Source organism: Ciona robusta, chromosome 6 (genome assembly GCF_009617815.1).
Source record: "Ciona robusta chromosome 6, ASM961781v2".
NCBI lineage: Eukaryota > Metazoa > Chordata > Ascidiacea > Phlebobranchia > Cionidae > Ciona > Ciona robusta.
Window position 1 is genome coordinate 3,442,849 of NC_143240.1, and position 19,568 is coordinate 3,462,416.

General features: G+C 37.3%; 2 protein-coding genes across 2 annotated transcripts; both read left to right on the forward strand.

Moving 5' to 3' along the window:
• The first annotated feature begins 1,241 nt into the window (after nt 1-1,241).
• Nucleotides 1,242-14,204, forward strand: LOC149735025 (frizzled-4-like). The gene is made up of 10 exons (XM_089879543.1): nt 1,242-1,686; nt 2,263-2,882; nt 3,290-3,472; nt 4,899-5,034; nt 5,438-5,549; nt 10,754-10,860; nt 11,188-11,336; nt 12,761-12,898; nt 13,039-13,127; nt 13,330-14,204. Exons 2-10 carry the CDS (start codon nt 2,299-2,301, stop codon nt 13,641-13,643), a joined length of 1,812 nt encoding a protein of 603 aa, XP_089735669.1. The 5' UTR covers nt 1,242-1,686; nt 2,263-2,298; the 3' UTR covers nt 13,644-14,204.
• Nucleotides 14,205-14,812: 608 nt separating this feature from the next.
• LOC149735026 (uncharacterized) lies at nt 14,813-19,347 on the forward strand. Its single transcript, XM_089879544.1, has 5 exons — nt 14,813-15,095; nt 15,491-15,594; nt 16,361-16,542; nt 16,811-16,965; nt 17,634-19,347. The coding sequence occupies exons 1-5, from the start codon at nt 14,954-14,956 to the stop codon at nt 18,857-18,859; spliced, it is 1,809 nt and encodes a 602-aa protein (XP_089735670.1). The 5' UTR covers nt 14,813-14,953; the 3' UTR covers nt 18,860-19,347.
• Nucleotides 19,348-19,568: the final 221 nt, after the last annotated feature.

Here is a 19,568-nt window from a genome sequence, read left to right on the forward strand (position 1 = left end):
GTTTTGTGTTGGTATATGTAATGTTTCTAGTTGAGTTCTCAAAGTACATTTAAAAGGGAATTTACTTTTCGTATCTGTGCATGATTTTCTAAGTCGTCATAGCAAATTCAGAAAATCAGAAAGCCCAATTCTGTTTATGCATAACGGCGGTCTAAATAATCAACGTAACTTTTGTGTAGAGGATTGAATGAATGTAGTTTAATTATCCATGTGTGGCGGGGGATGACAATAGTTATAACAAGGGTGTTCTGTTTCATACACCTCGGTGAAAAATAATAAAACACTCATCTCAAAACCGCCAACAGTGAACGTAAATCCGTTTACCATTAACCGAACTAATTTCTTAGCTTATCAGTTCAGGCATCGAGTCTTGCCCTCCCAATTCCTGGCCAAGACGCTCCAAAGGCTCAAGCAATTACGGGGATTAAGACCCTATGTGCGCAGTTTGTTTGGCGGATTACTTTTCGCCGGATTTTGTTTCATCTTTCTAGTCAACATGTAAAAAGTAGAAAGTAAAGCTTTGATGTTCGGCTAATAAGATGCATGCAGTGGACTGGAACGAGCTTTATAACCAAAGCAGTACTTAAACTAGATTCGACTCGTCCGAGTGCTTGTATAGCAATAGGCGGCATGCCACTCCGGGTGTCTTGAGAATGAGAACGGTTTATCGTAGTTTTGGCAACTCAGTGCAGCGAATGGTTGAGGTTTTGGCTTAAAAGTAAACGAAAAAAATTAAATTAAATGTTGGTATAGTTTTTAACAGTTTACATTCTATGTAGAAAATTACTAAAAACTGATTTTTAAATGTTAAAAAACGATTGTCGTTTCGCCGCTATTCCCTTCTATTCGTTGTTTCAATAATTTTGATCATCGCTACTGTAAATCATACAATAAATTTATGTTATGTTTTATTGTTTTACACGTTGAAATAGGATTAATTTACACCATCTAAGTTTCTCTGGCTTATTTATCTATCGTCATGTCCCATAAATTGGTTATTACTGTCAAATAGATAGCGTTTGATGTTACCAGTATTTTAGGTCGCTGCGGTATTTTCAACTGGTTAGTGGTGTTACACCAAATTCGCTTTTTCGCGAAAACTGCTTTGGTTACTTCACGGTTCGATACGTAAACGTAAATTATGGCTCGTTACGTCACAATTGGCTTTGTTTACGTGGCCAAGCGGAAACGATGACGAAATTATATGAAATTCATTTTCATTATTTTTTGTTAAAATTATAATTTTTCAGTGAAATTTTGTAGCTTTATTACAGAATTCTATATATGTATCTTCACGGTTCTAACACAGCGTTGTTTATTTATTAAATCGCGATTGGGGATTATGGGATATTATGTGCCAACGGTATCCATGTTACCCAACAGTACTATATTAAATATTTTGATTTGATTTTGAGACTTTCTGCAAACTAAAGATTGCTTATCGTTTCCGTTACTTGACGTCATCATTTTGTTTCGTAAACAATAGAGATTGTGACGCCACAGATAACAATTGCAGAAACTCGCGACCGCGAATTGCATTATCTGATAATCACTTTCTATTATGACGTAACACTTGCAGATCGTAGAGAAAAGAGGACGAGCTGGTTCTATTTAAATACAAAGCAAGTCGAAAGTGTTGGCAGCCAGTGTATGAAGTAAGGATCAACTGTCTCATAGTAGGTTAAGGTAAAATATTCCCATGTTTTTATTCTCTTTTCTACGGCGCGCGCATTTGCACCAATGCTAAGGATGGGAGCATACAAGTTTAGGTGTGAATAACATAATATATGGTGGGGTAAGATGGAACACGTTTTCATTCTCTTATTTCGTCCTATTTGGTGGTAAACAAAGAATATTTAAGGAACTACATAACCGTATCCTCACCACTGTTAAGATCGTTGTTATTTGTTAAAAACGCGATTAGGAAATATGAGATATTATGTTCTAACGGTATCCATCTACCCGACCTACTACACGTTCTCCAACCCAGTATGCCCTACTACAGTGCGTGAGATGATAAGACAGTAGGGCATACACCTGGTAACAGCGGGTGTTTAGTAAAGATCAACCTTTTTCCAATGCACGTTGTCTTAGTACAGGTTTATTTAGTTTTGCGTTTAGGAAATTAGTTTGCAAGTGAAAAGCGCGTTGTTGTTTTAATGTATTTATTTTATCTTACTTTGAATTGAGAAAAGGGTTATTTGTTGCAGATTTGTGTATATACTTTGTTATGGCATATATTTAAAACTGTGTTTCCTACAGGTTGTTTGAGTGCTAAGTAAAATTGTATAATTGGACATGGAGATTAGACAGACATCGACTTATTTTGTTGCTTTCCGCCTGGTTTTGACGGCCCTGATAGCCGCAGAATTCGTCTCAAGCAACCGATCTTACAAACTGCCAACAAGCAAATACGACCGACGGCTACCAAGCGATCCTATTTTCGATGAAGACGACAACAGATGCGAGCCTATTCAAATTAAAATGTGCCAAGGACTCGGCTACAACGCAACCCGAATGCCGAACAGATTCGGCCAATACAGGCAAACTGAAGCCGGGATAGAACTAAACTCCTACCAAGTTCTTCTACAATATAATTGCTCCAGTGAGCTACCGATGTTCCTTTGTGCTGCATTTTTACCAATGTGCGAGCCCGGGTTAGAACGCACTATAGGCCCTTGCGAAGGAATGTGTCTTTCCATAAAGAAACTTTGCCTACCAGCACTCAAGTCCTTTGGCTATCCATGGCCGGAAATACTGAATTGTTCCAATTTTCCGAAAGACAACAAACAGAACATGATGTGTATGACAGGCACTCACCCGCATGTGAAAGACGAACAGCCTCTTATTCGACCGACGAAGATAAAACGAAGCTATTGCAGGTACGTAGTAGTATGTTGCTGAAACTAAACTTTATCTCATAACTATTGACCATGGTAAAATATATAACCCGACAGTGGCTATGCGAGGCGTTCGAATGTCATTCATGTTGTATCTATATACGAAACTTCTATCGTCCAATTTGGTAGAAAACAAAGATGAATATTTACATAATTATAAAACCGTTTTCCCACGAGAGCGTTGTTAATTGTTAAAAACGCGATAAACATTGTATATTATGTGCTAAAGGTATCCATCTTACCCTACACAACACAATACCATAGCCAGACACCCGTGTTTAACGACTGTCGTTTTCCAGCCACACGAAAATAACGCAAGTTACATACATAAACACACTCATACGCAGTTACACGCAAGCCTAACATTTTAACGATTTAACCCGTCACAGACAGCCACAAATAAGCCTCCAATCCAACGAAGGCTGCGGGTGGAGGTGCGGATACCAACAGGGAATGTTCTCAACAGAAGATAAAGAGTTCGCTGATCTATGGATGGGAGTTTGCTCTGGAGTTTGTTTCATCAGTACTGTCTTCACAGTGCTAACGTTCCTTATAGATGCGTCCAGGTTCAGGTATATAAATGCCCTTTTTCGATGAAATAAGTAAGAATTAAATAAAAAAATAAAATAAAATAATTACCTACAAAGTAACATACATGGTAACTCGTAAGCTGGCACGATGTGTTAAACCCGTGTGACTGTTGTTTTCCGGCCAGGCGAGGATAAAGTAAGTTACATTCATTCATGTTATGTATGTAATAGTCTCAAATCTTTTTTATGACTTATGTCTGGTGCATATAGATTCATGTATGATGGGAACGTTTTTAAGTTACACTGCGTCACATATACATGGTACCTAGTAAGCGGGCACGTAGTGTATAAATCAGAACATCCGTGTTACAACGCTGTTGTTTGTGTGTCCGGCCATGCAAAGATAAATAAGTTTCATTGATTCATTTATTTTCTTATGGACAGAATGCAATGCTTTTGTTAGTCCCTTTTATCCCATAGGGAGTTCCAGCAAAAGGTGAAAATGTCTTAAATCGCTTTAACGTGTGGCGTTAAATGATTGCACTTGCATAAGCGCAATATAATTGCGGTAGACTACAAGAAATGATAAATGGTTTAATATTCTTTAAATTTTAGCTGCAAAATAATGACAAATGATATATTTCAGTTCTATATATATAGTAGGGTGGGGGAAGATGGGACACCTTTAGCACATACTGTCCAAATAACCTGATCGTATATTAAACAATTAACAACGGTCCATGAGAGTCATGAAGACATAGTTTCATATTTCTTTGAATGTTCTTTGTTTACTACTAAATAGGACGAGAAAATAGAGTTAAAAAGTGTCCCATCTTTCCCCATCCTACTGTATATGCCTGTCATTAGCACCAATTATAGTAATATTTGTTAACGAATCTTATGTTATATCACCGCCTTTTTACTTTTATTGCGAAATGAATAACTCTTCTTGACCCTTACTAATTAAACACACCAGCTTATGCAGTAATCTACATTAGTTTTAACCCATAAACATTGTGTGTAGATGGGATAAACAGCGTGGTAGCAATAACTAGATCATAAATCACATGGCCACCCGCTGGCTTGCAGTGATAATCCAAAGCCCTTATTATAGTAAAGGGTCACAAGAATTCTATGAATGCCAGTTCGCAAGCTGGTGCTACTGAATTGTAAAGTTCATTTTATGTCCGTTTCCCCAATTTTGTTAAATATTTGTTAAAAACACCGTTGGGAAATATGAGGTATTGTGTTCTAACGGTATTCACTTAACCATACAGTCCTACACATGTTGTACCTTTTTACTAATTTTCTACAATTGTAGCTTCTGATATGAATTTTAAAACTTATAAATTCACAAAGTTAAATTATAACACATTTTTATCACACTTGTGTTATAACGACTGTCGTTGCCCCGCCAAGTGAGGTTATATTCGTACATACATCTTGGTAAAGTTCTAATTTTTTTCAGGTACCCTGAGAGGCCCATTATCTTAATAGCTATGTGCTACAACATATACAGTATATCGTATATATTACGATTGTTGGTTGGGCGAAACAATATTTCCTGCCAGAGAAACACAGAAGGGGAAATGTTTCTGATAAAGGTAGAATACATATTGTATCTTTATTGCCTAAAAAAATCGTGTCCATGTGTATTAGCCCATTTTCTTTAGAAAATAGTAAACAAAAACATTTAAAGTGTTATGAAGTTTTATCCTCACGACTCCCATAAACCGTTGTTAATTGTTTAAAACACGATCAGAATATTTAAATATTATGTGATAAAAGTGTTCCGTCTCCCCTCACCCTACTATACCAAATTGAACATGCGTTTAGCAAAAGAAACTGAGCGATACGATGCGCAACGTTAAGTTTGACATATTTAGGTGATTTCATATTCCCGTTAGCTTTTAGTACGAGTGTTTACAGTATGTGATATCATGTGCCGAAGGTGTCACATCTTTCCTACCCTACCGTACATTTAAAATCACATTGTGTTCTTTACAGGAGGGCTTGGGTAACACTGGGTGTACCGTTGTATTTCTCTTGTCTTATTTCTTCGGTATGGCTAGTTACTTATGGTGGGTCATCTTGACTTTGACTTGGTTCTTGGCAGCAGGTGAGAATAAGTTCAAAGAATTATGAAACCATATCCTCACAACTCCCATAGATCGTTGTTGATTGTTTAAAACATGATCAGGATATTTAGATATTATGTGACAAAAGTGTCCCATCTTCCCCCACCATATTATATGTTATGTATTCATCCTGGTAAGAACGACCTGTATAATACGACGAAACGTCAGTACGCATTTAAATGTTAGAAGAACTTTTATAGAAAATAAGTGTAATATGCCTGGTAGCAGATTATGTAATATATATGTGGGTGTGAATGAATGTAACTTATTTATCCTTGTGTGGCGGGGTAACTTAGTCGTTATAACAAGGTTATCTTATTTTATACACCTCGGGCCCACTTACGAGTCACAACATAAGTTTAATAATTTGCGGGTTCGAAGCATAAATTTTGGGCGAATACGAAAAAGTAGTAAAAATACATAGTAGCGCAGTCTGTTTCTAAAAGCCGAACCAAAAATTTAGGAGTATTTTCTGGAGTCGTTTTTTATTCCATGTGATTTATCGTGACTCATATTCATTGTCAGTTCTTATATACGTCATAATTACAAGCTTATCTGATTCATACTAGTTTAGAAGCCCACCCGCAAAATCAAAGACCTAAACCCGAACGCCCAAATGAGGCTTAAAAAGAATTACAAATGCTATATAGTACCTGGGGGTAAGATGGGATACCGTTTTAGCAACTAAATCCCATATTTCCTAATCGTGTTTTCAGCAACTATTAACAAAGCTCTTTGAGAGTCGTGGGGTTACAGTCATATGGTTGTGTAAATATTCATTTTCCATTTTACCCCCCTATTATATCATGCACTTTTTAAACTTTATATTGGTGGATAATTTATTTTTCCTCGAAACAAATAAAATTTTGAAGGCTTTTACTAACTCTAAGTAAAGTTATAAACATTTTTGTGAACACCTGTTTCAGAATGTTTATTTGAATTACCCTCAGAGGGGCTAAAACTAACACAGCATATTTTTAGGGGGCCAATATCGCATAATAACCATTTTCAAATAACCCAGTAATAATACACTGTCCCATAACCACCTGGATATACGACACAGTAACATTACGTCATTTTTATACCCCCCCCCCTTTTTTTCTTTGAAGTACAGCTTTAAAAAAATCCAGTGTAATTTTCTGCGTTTTTCAAGTCATACTAACTCCATAGATTAAAGCTTATTACTTTTTGTGGTTTTGGGCAATTACTTTCGCTTTTATGAAGGGCAATTTTAAATTAGATTCCGTTTTCTCGCTTGGTCTATATATCTAGTACAGTATAGGGAATTTTGGCTCCAATTTTTAAAGCAAGAATGGGTTAAGAGGTTTTGCCTATTTACGACGACGTCTTGAGTGTTCTTATCATTTTGTGTGTTTTGTTAGCTTGAGAGTGTCTTGCAGATTAATTAAAATATTGACCGGTATAGAACCCCTGCCTTTTTATTGGCACTTGTCTTTTTGAATTGCTTTTGACTTTGTTGTTTTATATTATTCAAATAAACCACGAGCTTGTGACGTCACAGCGGAAATTTGTGACGTCACAACGATAAATTCCCGCCTTTTTAAATCCCTAAGCAGCGTGTATTTATAAGAGTCTTCTTAAAAATATTTGCGCACTAATTTTATAAAATTTAGTCAAGTTTTTTTTTTAGTTTTCCAAGCATAAGCTACTTTTAAGCGCATTTTATTTTAAAGTACTTCACATTATTTTTATTTTATATATGCTCTCCTGGTTTTTATGTCCGTGGACTCTCATGTATACAGTTTGATAGCCCCATGATTAAACCAGCAAATTAAGAAAAAACAAGCCAGTCGCTTTTGTTTGCCAACTGTCAGGTACAAATGATTCATAGCCACTATGTACTTATAAGAACAGAGCCGATAAATTAATGTTACTGGCACGCTGTCATTCTGTACCGCTAACAGAAATAAAACAGCATTTAAAACATGTGGGTAATGCACTTAACGGAATTGTTCCAACCCAGTGGTTCCTACCACGGGTTACCACGGGTTGTCTAAATATATGGGTAATAAATAATAATAACACATACGTATTTGGTAACTTGTAAATGTAAACGGAGGTGTATGAAACAGAACATCCGTGTTATAACGACTGTCGCTGCTCCGCTTATAAGTTACTACATAAGTACTTTGTTTGTGATTATTTTTCGGGCAACGTTCAACGCCATAGACGTGAGATTAAAGTCAAATTAACACAGGGATGTCAAACTAAAGAGGATGTTTTACCATTTCCTAAACAGTCGTTAGCAAATATCACTAATTAGGTCAAGTTATTTGCACAAGTCAACTAACTCGTTTATTATTGATCATTTTTTTGTTTGGTTTTGAATTAGCTTTATTGTTATCGAAATAGAACATGGCTCTGTTCATTGAAATTAACACAGCGGTTTGAGTATTAACGCCTAATACTTATTATACAACCTGTATTTGTTTGACAATGATTACGAACTGTCAGGCTAGCTTGAAAAATCGTTGTTTTCCTTTCATTTTGTCGTCTTATTCTCATTTTTCAAGATTGTCTTATCGAAACGTCGCCAATATCTGTTTGCCCAACTAGACAGTACCCTTGTGGTAATTTCTAAACGGATCGAAAAGGCTTTGGGTGTAAAACCTCTTTAAAATTGCGGGTGCTGAGTTAAACCCTTTGTGGAGAAATCCAAATATGCATTCTGGAACAGGTGTTCACAAAAAAACGCTCATAACTTCACTAATAGTTGGTTAATTTTTTAAAAATTTATCTACTAATATAACGTTTGAAAATGGCGACGTAGCATTTTTAAATTTAACTAAAGGTTCATAACTTTGAACGGCAGGAACTATTTACCGAACATGTCTAACCCAGTGTTCTGCCCTCTACTGTACTGTCACACACACAAGGGCGTGTCCAAAATTGCGGTATATTACTGAAAAATTGAACCCAATTTTACGTCCCCATGCCCAATACATAAATCATTTAATATAGGAAGTTTTACAAGATCAAGTCCAATAAGAATAAAGTGTATTCTGTAAAAAATATATTTCGCCTGAAATGGCATCGTCAGTCTCTTATTGAAAAGAATTAGGTGCCCAACGCATAACTTATCCCATTACGTGCCCAATACACGGGTACGAACTGTGAGCTCTTTGTTCAGCCTGTAATCTGTTTCCAACCACAGTTGACATTTTCCGTAGCGGGAAAGTGTCGACGCTTTGTCGGTTACGCTTCGTTACACATGGCCTACACGTCACGTGACGGACGGAAATACCTATCAAAACACGACACTAGAAAGTAAAGGTCCTATACGCTCGGTCTGTTGTGCTTACACGGGCCTTAATTCCGTTTGTTCGGAAAATAATTTAATTTCCCCCCCAAAATTGTTGTACTTTGTTGTTAAGAAAAATCCATTTATTTGGAAATAAATTAATTTTTAATAAGTTTAAAGAACTTTTTTTGACAAATAATTCCATTTATTTCCAAAAACAAGTTTTTAGGGTCAGTTTGTATTTCGGTATTTTTGCCCCGTTTTCGGTGCAAAATTGCGCCGTTTTTGCCAAATCTTGTTTGATGTGATGCCCTACCGCGATGTGTAATTTACATTGTGTTATTGTGATGTCACTGTCCCCTAACAATAGGGGTTCGGGCGCGCAACAATATCTCTTTTGTTTGGGAGTTACATACCACGGCAATAAGCCCAAAATAGTTTCTCGAACACTTAAAAATACAACACGGGAATTCGGGTTTGTAAATTTGACATCACAAACGCCGGCTCTGTGACGTCACAAAGTGTAAACTGTGACATCACATCAGTTCAAAGAGCCTACTTAGGCCAATTACTGTCCAACTAATATACTGCTAAAATTCCCAACGCTGTTATATGGGTCTTAAAACGCTATTGTGTACATTTGTACCTAGCGGTTCTGTATGATCGAAGCTTTGGTCATATAACGTTAATTCGAGGCTGTTAACCGGTCGATTCGCGTATGCTTACATTGGCCGCATAAAAACAACTAAAGGAATGAGCCTAATTTACTCGTTGAATGGTTTTAACAGCTCAGCAAAAGCAACACGTCCGCAAACAGGCATTAACTTAACGGCCGCGTTGAAAAAAAACTTGCAAAGTTGCAAGCATGTTTTCGCATTACGTAATTTCGACATACGTTTTCACTCGTACCCATGCTGTTTTATGCATCTTCTCAAATGCAACCGACCGAATCGTTCGGGCTTTTCAGCTGTATTGACCCAGCCTGTACACGGACAAGTGGACAGCCTGTTGTGGCTCATTTTGGGCCTGTGCCAACGGATACTGTTACACCCCTACATTTCGGTCTCTAATTAACTGGACGCCCATGGTTACATTGCACACAAGTTACATTTGCTTATCTCGACTGTAAGTAGGTAATCCCATTGCAGCAGTGTATAAACTGAAAGTAATCCCCTAAAAATGGACAATCCTGTAACGGTAAGACAGAGCACCGACAATGTATCAGCCTTAATTGACATGTTTGTAACTGGCGGTACTTTTGTAGCCGGTTTTGGTGTCGTCTTTTTGAATTTTCGTCGGTGTTACTTAAAAAATACTTCGAAATTTTTCTTTATCGCAATTTTACTAAATTGTTGGCTATACAGGTCTCTTATAGCGAGTAATAAAAGGAACTGCTTAACCCAAAGCGTCTTCTATTCTTCTTAAGTCACGAACAAGGCTTTATTTATCGTTTACCCCAATTTTCAACGCTTTGCACACGGAGTGTAAACATGGTTTATTTGGAATTCCTGCAAATGGTTGTTTGAACTTCGCCGAAACCGCTTGGCTTTGAACTCTATAGCTTGCCACCGACCGTGGCGATTCTGTTGTATGAACCGTGACTGTAATTTTAAGATGTTCTAACATGCGAAAGTGTCCCAACTTGGCCAGACTAACAGTCGTCAGACTACACTGTCTGCACATGGTACCTAAGCCACAAGTATGCGAATATTTCTGGCACTCTTTAACAATGTTTTCAAGCCAGTTTGATGTATAGTTTCGTGGATATGGATATCGTTAGCCCATAATATCCAATATTTTCTGATCGCGTTTCAACAAATAACAACACTTCTTTAACAGTCATACACTACTTATCCTTATATATTTCGTTCCCTATGCATTCTGTTCAAGTTCTCATATTTCAAAAGTAAAAATATTCGACAGGAATGAAGTGGTCACACGAGGCGATAGAGAGGCATAGTTCATATTTTCACTTGGTGGCGTGGTCGATCCCATCGATCAAAATCGTCATCATCCTGATATTACGTCATGTAAGTTAAATTTCTCTCAAAGAAATTTTTTCACAGTTTATCGGATCGAGGCTTATTACTTCTACCGTTGTTAGAAGCTAACCTTAGACAATACACGACAATTGCTTCAACCCAATGGTTCCCTATAGGTTGTCAAAATTGTCAGCCATACATTGAAAGTTATCACCCACAAAGTTGTATACGTGGTAACCCCTAAGCGGGTATGAGGTGTATGAAACAGAACACCCATGTTAAAACGACTTTCATTGCTCGCATAAATGAGTTACATTCTTTCATTCAGTTTCCCAGTTTCAGGAAAATTTTCTAATCTTTTGACCTTTTTTCTAGGTGGACGGAGACGAATTAACTGGTATGTGTTACGTTGGTAACCAAGATATGAACGCACTGACTGGCTTTGTTCTGGCTCCACTGTTCACTTATCTGGTTATCGGGACGTCTTTCTTACTGGCTGGTTTCTTCAGTTTGTTCAGGATAAAGTAAGTTAGCAGAAAATTCTTTAAAGTTATGGAACGGCGCCATGGAAATAGAGTTATAACGAGTTTTGTAACTAAAAGACGTTGGCTTCGATGCCCTATACTGTTAATATAAAACTTTTTCGGCAAGGTGCTTAATTGCTGCAAACTAGTATATAGACTGAATGAATGTAACCTATTTATTCTCCTATGGCAAGGCAACAACAATCATTACAACACAGTGACTGTCCTATACACCCTCTGTCCGCTTACGAGTTACCACGTATGTAGCTTTGTAAGTGGTTATCATTAACAAGCTGTACAATAATACATGGTGTGCATATAGGACTCCAAGGGAAAATCTAAACCACTTCCAAAGCGTTTTTTTCCTCCGCTTATATGTACTTGCGTTTAATTACTCGAGTCAAATATTGCAACTCGTTGGCTTGAGATTTTCCAGGCCTTTTAAATAAGTTGATAATCTCGACGAATACCAAGCCGCCATAATAAAAGCAAAACTCGTTTCTGGTTTCCTTCATCGAGGAAAACTAGGCGTGTACGGCGTTATAAATGTTCAAATCGATCCTGACACTAAATCAGCTTGTTTTCGATAGTTTACGGCAAATATTTCGACCTTTTACGAGCCCGTTGGTGTTTATCCGTACTAGTACCCGTTAGCGATAGGCAAACATTGCTAAATCCCGTTTGGAGACTCATGGCATAAACACTTGTCTATTTCAATCTTTTTCGTCTCGAGTGCAAAATTCCATCTCCAGTCATGCGTGACGAAATTTTACGTCATGGTCACGCTTGAAAGAGTTTAGTCAAAGGTCAAGACTGTAATATCCGTTTCCTATACTAGAGGACCGGAAAGGGTGAAACATTAAGAGCACGTTAAACTTCAATTTGGTCTGATATTTTAGAGAGATTATTCTCACACCTATTCGTACGAACCGGTGTGTGTGACACCTTACACCTCGTGTTCGTGTCCGTATTATCTTGTCGAAGTTTCACGGTTCAAGTCCTCTGTTGTTAATAAGAATTCCTATTTTTCGTTCGGTGCACGTGACCTTCTACGGGTTGCTAACGAGCCGCTAAGCGCTTGTGGTTCTTAACGAACAAAATCGTCTATCCGCAACAATGCGCATTAGGAGCTAATGCTTGCACGGACGATTTGCAAACTGTCTTCAAATATAGCGATTCAAAAATCAAGCCATATTCAGGTCAATGCTTGTTAACGGAATAAAGTAGGTTGGGGTAAAATGGTCCATGTTTTCGTGCTCCCAGTGTCACAATGTATAGTAAACAAAGAATATTTCCAGAGTTATATAACGTCTTCGAATCCCACGCTAGCGCTTTCTTAGAGGTTTAGGGTTCGAGGCTCGACGTTGCTAACATTGTGGGTGTCACATTTTTTATGATTTATTTTAAATGGTTTCTTACTTTAGATCCTACATGGAAAAAGAAGGGAGTAAAACCGATAAACTGGAACGGCTAATGGTCAAAATCGGAGTCTTCTCTGTCTTGTATATTGTGCCTGCGTCGATTGTGATTGGCTGTTATTTTTACGAGCACGCAGTGAGAAGGTAACTATGCAAGAGCATTTTACTAAAATTGGGTGATTGGCCAACTCTGGCTAAAATCTCAGGTCTCCGCATGACATGTTTCGCTGTAGTACCTCTCCCGTGTAGAATAAAACGTATCTTAAAAACATCGTATTCTCCAGGCTCTGGGCACAGAATCGAAACGTCACACCAAGTGCTACGATCTATTTTCTCCGGATTCTAATGCAGCTCGTCATTGGAGTGTTTACAGGTAAAAATAAACTAAATACGTGACCGAACAAAATCAAGTCAAACAATTAGTCTATTATAAGTTATATATTTGCCTAAAATGGCATCTTCAATCTCCTATTCAATATATGTTGGCCAATGTTTATATGTGTATACAGTATCTACCTTACCCAATATTACACAAGTTCTTCCGGAAATCTATAACACGAGCTCAATGTTTCCAGGATTCTGGGTGTGGTCCAAAAAGAGCATGCAGTCATGGCGACAATGTTCCCACTATGTTCTAGCGCTTTCGCCAAAACATCAATTGAAACAAACAATTGACAATCGCGCAACCTGTGTTACGTCACAACACAAACTACCCGACGTCATCACCCCTCAAGAATGCATACCCACACATTGTCCGCATACTGGACACCCTCTTTTTGTCGCAATGCCGACATCTAGCGGCGGAGCATTTTCACGCACGTACAGGTTCGAAGGCAAGATACAGGAACCTTTGTTGTTGAGTAACAATCGGGTTGAAGGTATCCCGTGAAATGTGTTACCAGGAAACTACTTTCCGTTGCCGCCTGGCGGATTCAAAATATCTTCAAAGATGCAGAAGTTCTTCAAAGTCGCTTTGCAGTTTTGTTTCTTTCTTCAAGAGTCCAAATGCGAGACAATGCAGTTATAAAACTATTGACCCGGCAGCATTTATGTAGCCGGTAACAGAAATCAAAGATTTAGAAGCAGTAACCAAACATCAGGCTTCTTATAACATTCCGTCATCCATTTTTCGCCTATATTTGTATTTATACTACTTATAGTACCGTTTCAGCAGTTTATTCATTTACTTTTACCGTATCTCTTCAATGTTTACAGCAGTATGACTTTTGTTTGTGTTCGAGACGATTTCTTCAAGTATTATTGTCCTATGCACAAACCTTTATAAGTTTCTTCGGTGCTAAAACAGCTTAAAACTTCAATTACCATTCAGAAAAAAAATACGTCTTTCGTTGCCGAAATTGTGAAATCGCTGCCTTTTTGTTTTGTGCCTTGCAGTGCTTTTGTGTATTCTTTTAAAAATAAATCTTAACATCAAAATCGTGGCCAAAAATGAAGTGTCATAAGCTATAATTTAAAATCTTGCCTCGAAGTTTATCTACTCCCCCAAAATTATAAAATAATGAACGCAGCACCACCTAACGGTTAGAAAACAGTCGTGGTTCAGTGATTTTTGGCTCGAGGAAATTTACTGGTTTAGGTCTATGTTATGTTTAATGTTTACCATCATGTTTATTGTTTTAATGCCATATATAAAGTCAGAATGAAGCATTGTGTATGATACAGTTACTAAAAAAATTTAAAAGTTTATTTTTTCCTTGTTTTATGCGAGATAATCAAAGCGAAATAAAAACCCGCGTTTTTTCTTCAGAGTAACAAACAAAAGATCCCAGCCAACGCGTTTAACTTATGGTTACAAAATTACAAAAATAAAAAGAGACAAGACAGTTGATTATTTCAAAACGTATGTTTAGTTTCCTTAAGTTACAGTAAATGTGGCAAAGGATAAGTTTCAGTTTCCCAAATGCAGAAAACACGTTGGTTTATTAAACGTGTGCGTTTTTAACTGAAAACAGCTAGCTTAAAGTTGATTTTGTTTACACTGTACAATATATGTAAATTTAACAATATGTGCAATTTCCATTTTACTTTTTTTGTTTATAAATTAATCCCTGCTGCAATTTCACAACGAATTCTGCAATTTTACAACGAATTCTGCAATTTCACAACGAACTCTGCAATTTCACATCAAATTCTACAACTTTGTAATGGAATACATTTGGATTTATAAAGACAAGTGAGATGGGGGACAATAGTCCTCCAGCAAAACGAAGTCGGAAATCATCAGTAGATTTAACCGACTTATCAAAAGATGATTTGATCAAGAAGTATCAGAAACAACAACAGTATGTGGAACACTTGGAATCAAAACTGGGAAACACAGGTACTGTATTTAGTTGGTGGTATAATAAAGTCTCAAGCATGGTCTTTGTAGTAAAAACAGATTTTGGAAAGAAGAATTAAGTTTTTACCCCCAGTATGTAAAGTTTGCAATTTTGTATCTTTTAAATATGCTTACTATAACATGTCACATGTGTGCTAATTTGTTAAACAATGAACCAATCTGTACATAGTGGAAGCATTTTGGCCTCTATGCGCATTTTAATACCATGTGCCTTGGGTCTGGTACAAAAAAAAAAACGGTCACAAAAAACATGTGATAAATTGTGGTTGCCTTTACTATTTTTTCATTTACAAATATATGGTCACATTTACTGACTAATTATTAGCCAATTTGTCACTGCTTTGATGACATTTTCATTCACTTTCATCTAACAGGTGAAGATGAAAAGGAAAAGAGTCAAGCCACTGAATCAAGTCGAAGGGAAAACGTTCTTGTCATGAGATTAGCGAATAAAGAACAAGAGATTCAGGACCTTGCTGTAAGTTGGATTTTCAACTCATACTTTAAGTTGTTTTAGCTGATTTTCTGCTGCAGCTCTATGCTGGTCTTAGGGATGCACATTACAGAATTTCGAATCCATGAGATTCGAATCCTTTTGTATTCGAATCTTATTACGGGATTCGGTATTCTGTTTAATGACGTCATTACACGTCATCTCATACACTATATTAACAATTTTTGAAACTTATTAATTTTGAAAAAAAATATTTTTGTGTTTGTGGGACTTTCGAGAGTAAACGTTTCGTAACGTCTTTTCATAGCCTGCTATACGTTTCATGACGCAAAAACTACCCAATAGTACAATTTTTGATCATTTTACAGCTCATGACCCAACAAGGCTGCTATGAAAGGGTCAATAAACTGACTTTTGTGGGTAAAATTTCTTTTTCCTATAAATATGAAAAGATTCGAAATTCTAGATTCGGAATTCTAGATTCGAAATAAAGTATTCTAGGATATCCTAGAATACCTAATTATTCTGTAATGTGCATCCCTAGCTGGTCTTCAGTTAAATGAATGTTTATCTGTATGATATCGATATGAACACATTTTTCTACTTAGATAGTTTTTGTGTGATCATTTTAGTTCTTATATTTCTATGTGTTTTCTAATGAATATTTATTCAATCCAACTGTTTTAAATAGTGGTAACATCTTCTACAGTTTTCGTACCAAATCTGGTTTCCATACGCCTCTGTTTTCTTACTTAAATTTTATTTCCTTGATCTCCTAACACATATACAGGCTCAAATGAACCACATCAAAAAAGCTCAAGAAGACACTGCTCTTATGAGTCTTCGGCAAGCAAGTCTTGATCCTGGAGTAAACCTCCTGTTCGGAAGGATGCGGGAAGAGCTGCAGCAGACCAAGGATAAACTGGAGCAAGCCAACAGTGACCTTAGCGCATGGAAGTTTACCCCTGACAGGTACGGTCAAAATGTGGATTTTATTCTGTATTTTTAGTAATAGGTGCCAAACTTGAAGTGGTAAAGCAGAATTTTGTATGCTATTCTATGTGGGTGAGTCCTTGTCAAGGAGGTGGGATTTAGGCTATATTTGGCATAAGGAACCTCGTTGATTAACAAGGCCGATTATATATACTTTAGCTCTACTTGTTTGTAGACACAACAATCAAAAGCTACAGCCGTGCTCCAAGTATAAAATCATTTTTTTAACCAATATTTCACTCTTCAGCCAAACAGGCAAAAAACTGATGTCGCGATGCCGTACCTTGCTAGCTGAGAATAAAGACCTAGGATTACAAATCTCACAAGGCAAGATATCCCAACTTGAAGCTGAACTTGCTTTGCAGAAGAAATACAGTGAAGAGTTAAAATCAAGTCAAGACGGTGAGTTGTGTGTAGAATTATAAGCGCCAAACCTGAGGTGGCAGGCCTTCCTGGCATTTCTACACTGTTAAGGTGGCTGTACACAGTATCCGGAATTCGTCCTTTTTTTGTCCGGATTTCACTGCCGCATGCGGAACTCGGTAATGGGTTTGCATTCGACTTCGCATGCGAATTCTGGCATTTAAACTGTATTGTTATTAATTTTAAAGCATTTCAAATTGCCTACTGTTAATTTATTGTAGTCTGATTGGTGCACCTGTACTTTGTGTCGCTGTATTGTTGTGTCCATTTCCTTTATTTTACAAAGCAGTATGTATGTTTCCTGTGTTTTACTCTACCAGTTTCCAAATGCTTTGGTGTAAAATAATAATGTTCAACCGCATTTTAGATATACACCAAAACTATTTACATATGGTACCATAACTTGTTCTAGAGCATTAATCGGTGCATACTACATGCATATGGGGCTAATATTGCTTATATATTTAGCCCTGTGAATATTTACTGTTTTACAGAAAAAATATAAATAATCACCCTCACCCACAAAGTAACATACATGGTAACTTGTAAGCAGGCACGAGGTGTATAAAACTCTACACTCGTGTTATGACAACTGTCGTGGCCCCGCCATGCGAGGATAACAAAATACATTCATTTATGTTTTACAGAACTAAATGAGTTTGTCATCCAGCTTGATGAGGAGGTAGAAGGAATGCAAGGAACTATTAAAGTTCTACAACAACAACTCTCTTCTGCTAAGCAGGATGTGGAAAAATATAAGAATTTAATTGAAAAGTTAAATACCAATGCTGGTAATAACGGCGTAAATTGCTCACTTAATTCCCCACTTGAAAACCATACAGAAATGAGCGAAAACGGGGTGACAAAATCGCAAAATGACGCGCAGCGCGACGATACGGATTCGCGAGTTGAAATTGATAGGACCAGTTGCGCTAATACGATTCAAAACATCGCTGGTAGCAGCGAGTTATCTGAGAACCAAGACGAAGAAGTCGCATCTCCCCAGAGATCGCCGGGTACTCCGTTAGAAGAAGTGCAGCCTGTAACTCCTAACAGCGGGTCAGATATGCCAAAGTCTCCAGGTACGCCTTTGTATGAAACTATGGATTATACAGAAGATGGAGCGAACCAACAACAGCTTTCAGTAAATGCATGGGAAGACAGGACTAGTGTAAGTGCCCCTGTAAACCATGACAGTCATGCAGTAGATGATGACCCAGATATTAAGGCCCATATCTCTGCAGTAACACCTCAAGAGGGTGGGCTTAATGGGCCGAATAAAACTGAAGAATCAGCTAAAGTTGTCTATGAGGTTAATGATAATAGGACGCCAAACCACACTTCCGTTACGGAAGTAAAAACCGATAATTTTAACCATAAACCACTGGATGATAAAGAAGATATAAAGAACTCAACGGAAGAAACCAACACTGCACAAGCGGACACACAACCTCAGAAGAAAGAAGTAAAGACACCTCACGAAACTACGACACCAGAGATGCCTCAGCAGATGATCCAAGAGCCTGCCCTACTCGCGTATTTCAAAAATCTAATGTCGCAGCCCTATGTAATGCCTGATGGTAAAACCATACTTCCCAACCCCATGATCCCAGGTGCGATGGTCCCTGGGCTTACCCTTATGCCCCAGGCAGGGGACAGTAATGGGGCTGTAATCGCAAACCCTGCTGCTTACCCATTAACCCCAGAATACATAGCGCAGCAAAACGCGTTTATGGCAATGAGCCAATTAATGATGCTGCGTGGGGGAATTCCCCAGGGTGACCCTAAAATCGTTGACCCCGCTTTGCAGGCGAGAATGATGGGTGTTTTACCCCAAAACGGGGTTTTGGAAGAAAGTAAACCTGCTGAATAAGCTAGTGGCCTGAACACTTTCTATAACGCGATGTACATACTGTAGTAAGTTTCAATGTCAGCTGGCGTAGGATTCAAATTACTCGGAAAATAATCACACTTGCGCGATTTTTTGTCTCGAATTGTTTTTCTATTCCCAAACAAATCTACCAAGAAAATGTTACCACTTTACATTTAACAAATGTATTAAACAATTCCAACTTTTTCCCACTAATAATATTGGGCAAATTTAAGCAGTTTCTGATGTAAAATTAAAATCGTTATTGGTTTTTTGTTTCATAGTAATCGAGTACATTTCCTATCCAGCAGTTTAATAGCAGGCAATTGTTAGTGTTTAATCTATTAATACATTGGTTTGGTTTACGCCTGAGATTTTTGTACTTCGTTGCCCAATTTCTTTGGAAATAATTGTGTGTAATTTTATCAAACATAATCATTTGTATTGCAGCATTGGGCAAGTGTCCCAAATACAATTCAATGTTGCTGAAACTGTTGTATATTCGCAGTTATTTTGTAACTTTTGAAATACCAATTGACTTTAAAAAACAAGAACACTATGGACAAAAGAATTTGACAATTTTGAAAATAACTGTATTTGGACAAGAAGATAAAAAGACTTTTCTTTCTCAATCTCTTCTGGAAATTGAAACAATTCAAGACCTTTTGAAGCCAAGAAACCAAACAAACAAGGCACATATACTTTAACTTTT

Bases quoted from the DNA above. Each gene is read 5' to 3' on its own strand.
- LOC149735025 (XM_089879543.1), top strand. From the start codon at position 2,299: ATGGAGATTAGACAGACATCGACTTATTTTGTTGCTTTCCGCCTGGTT. The intron at 2,883-3,289 runs GTACGTAGTAGT...AACCCGTCACAG, and splicing joins ATAAAACGAAGCTATTGCAG to ACAGCCACAAATAAGCCTCC. The intron at 12,899-13,038 runs GTAACTATGCAA...CGTATTCTCCAG, and splicing joins TACGAGCACGCAGTGAGAAG to GCTCTGGGCACAGAATCGAA.
- LOC149735026 (XM_089879544.1), top strand. From the start codon at position 14,954: ATGGGGGACAATAGTCCTCCAGCAAAACGAAGTCGGAAATCATCAGTA. The intron at 15,595-16,360 runs GTAAGTTGGATT...ACACATATACAG, and splicing joins AAGAGATTCAGGACCTTGCT to GCTCAAATGAACCACATCAA. The intron at 16,966-17,633 runs GTGAGTTGTGTG...TATGTTTTACAG, and splicing joins GTTAAAATCAAGTCAAGACG to AACTAAATGAGTTTGTCATC.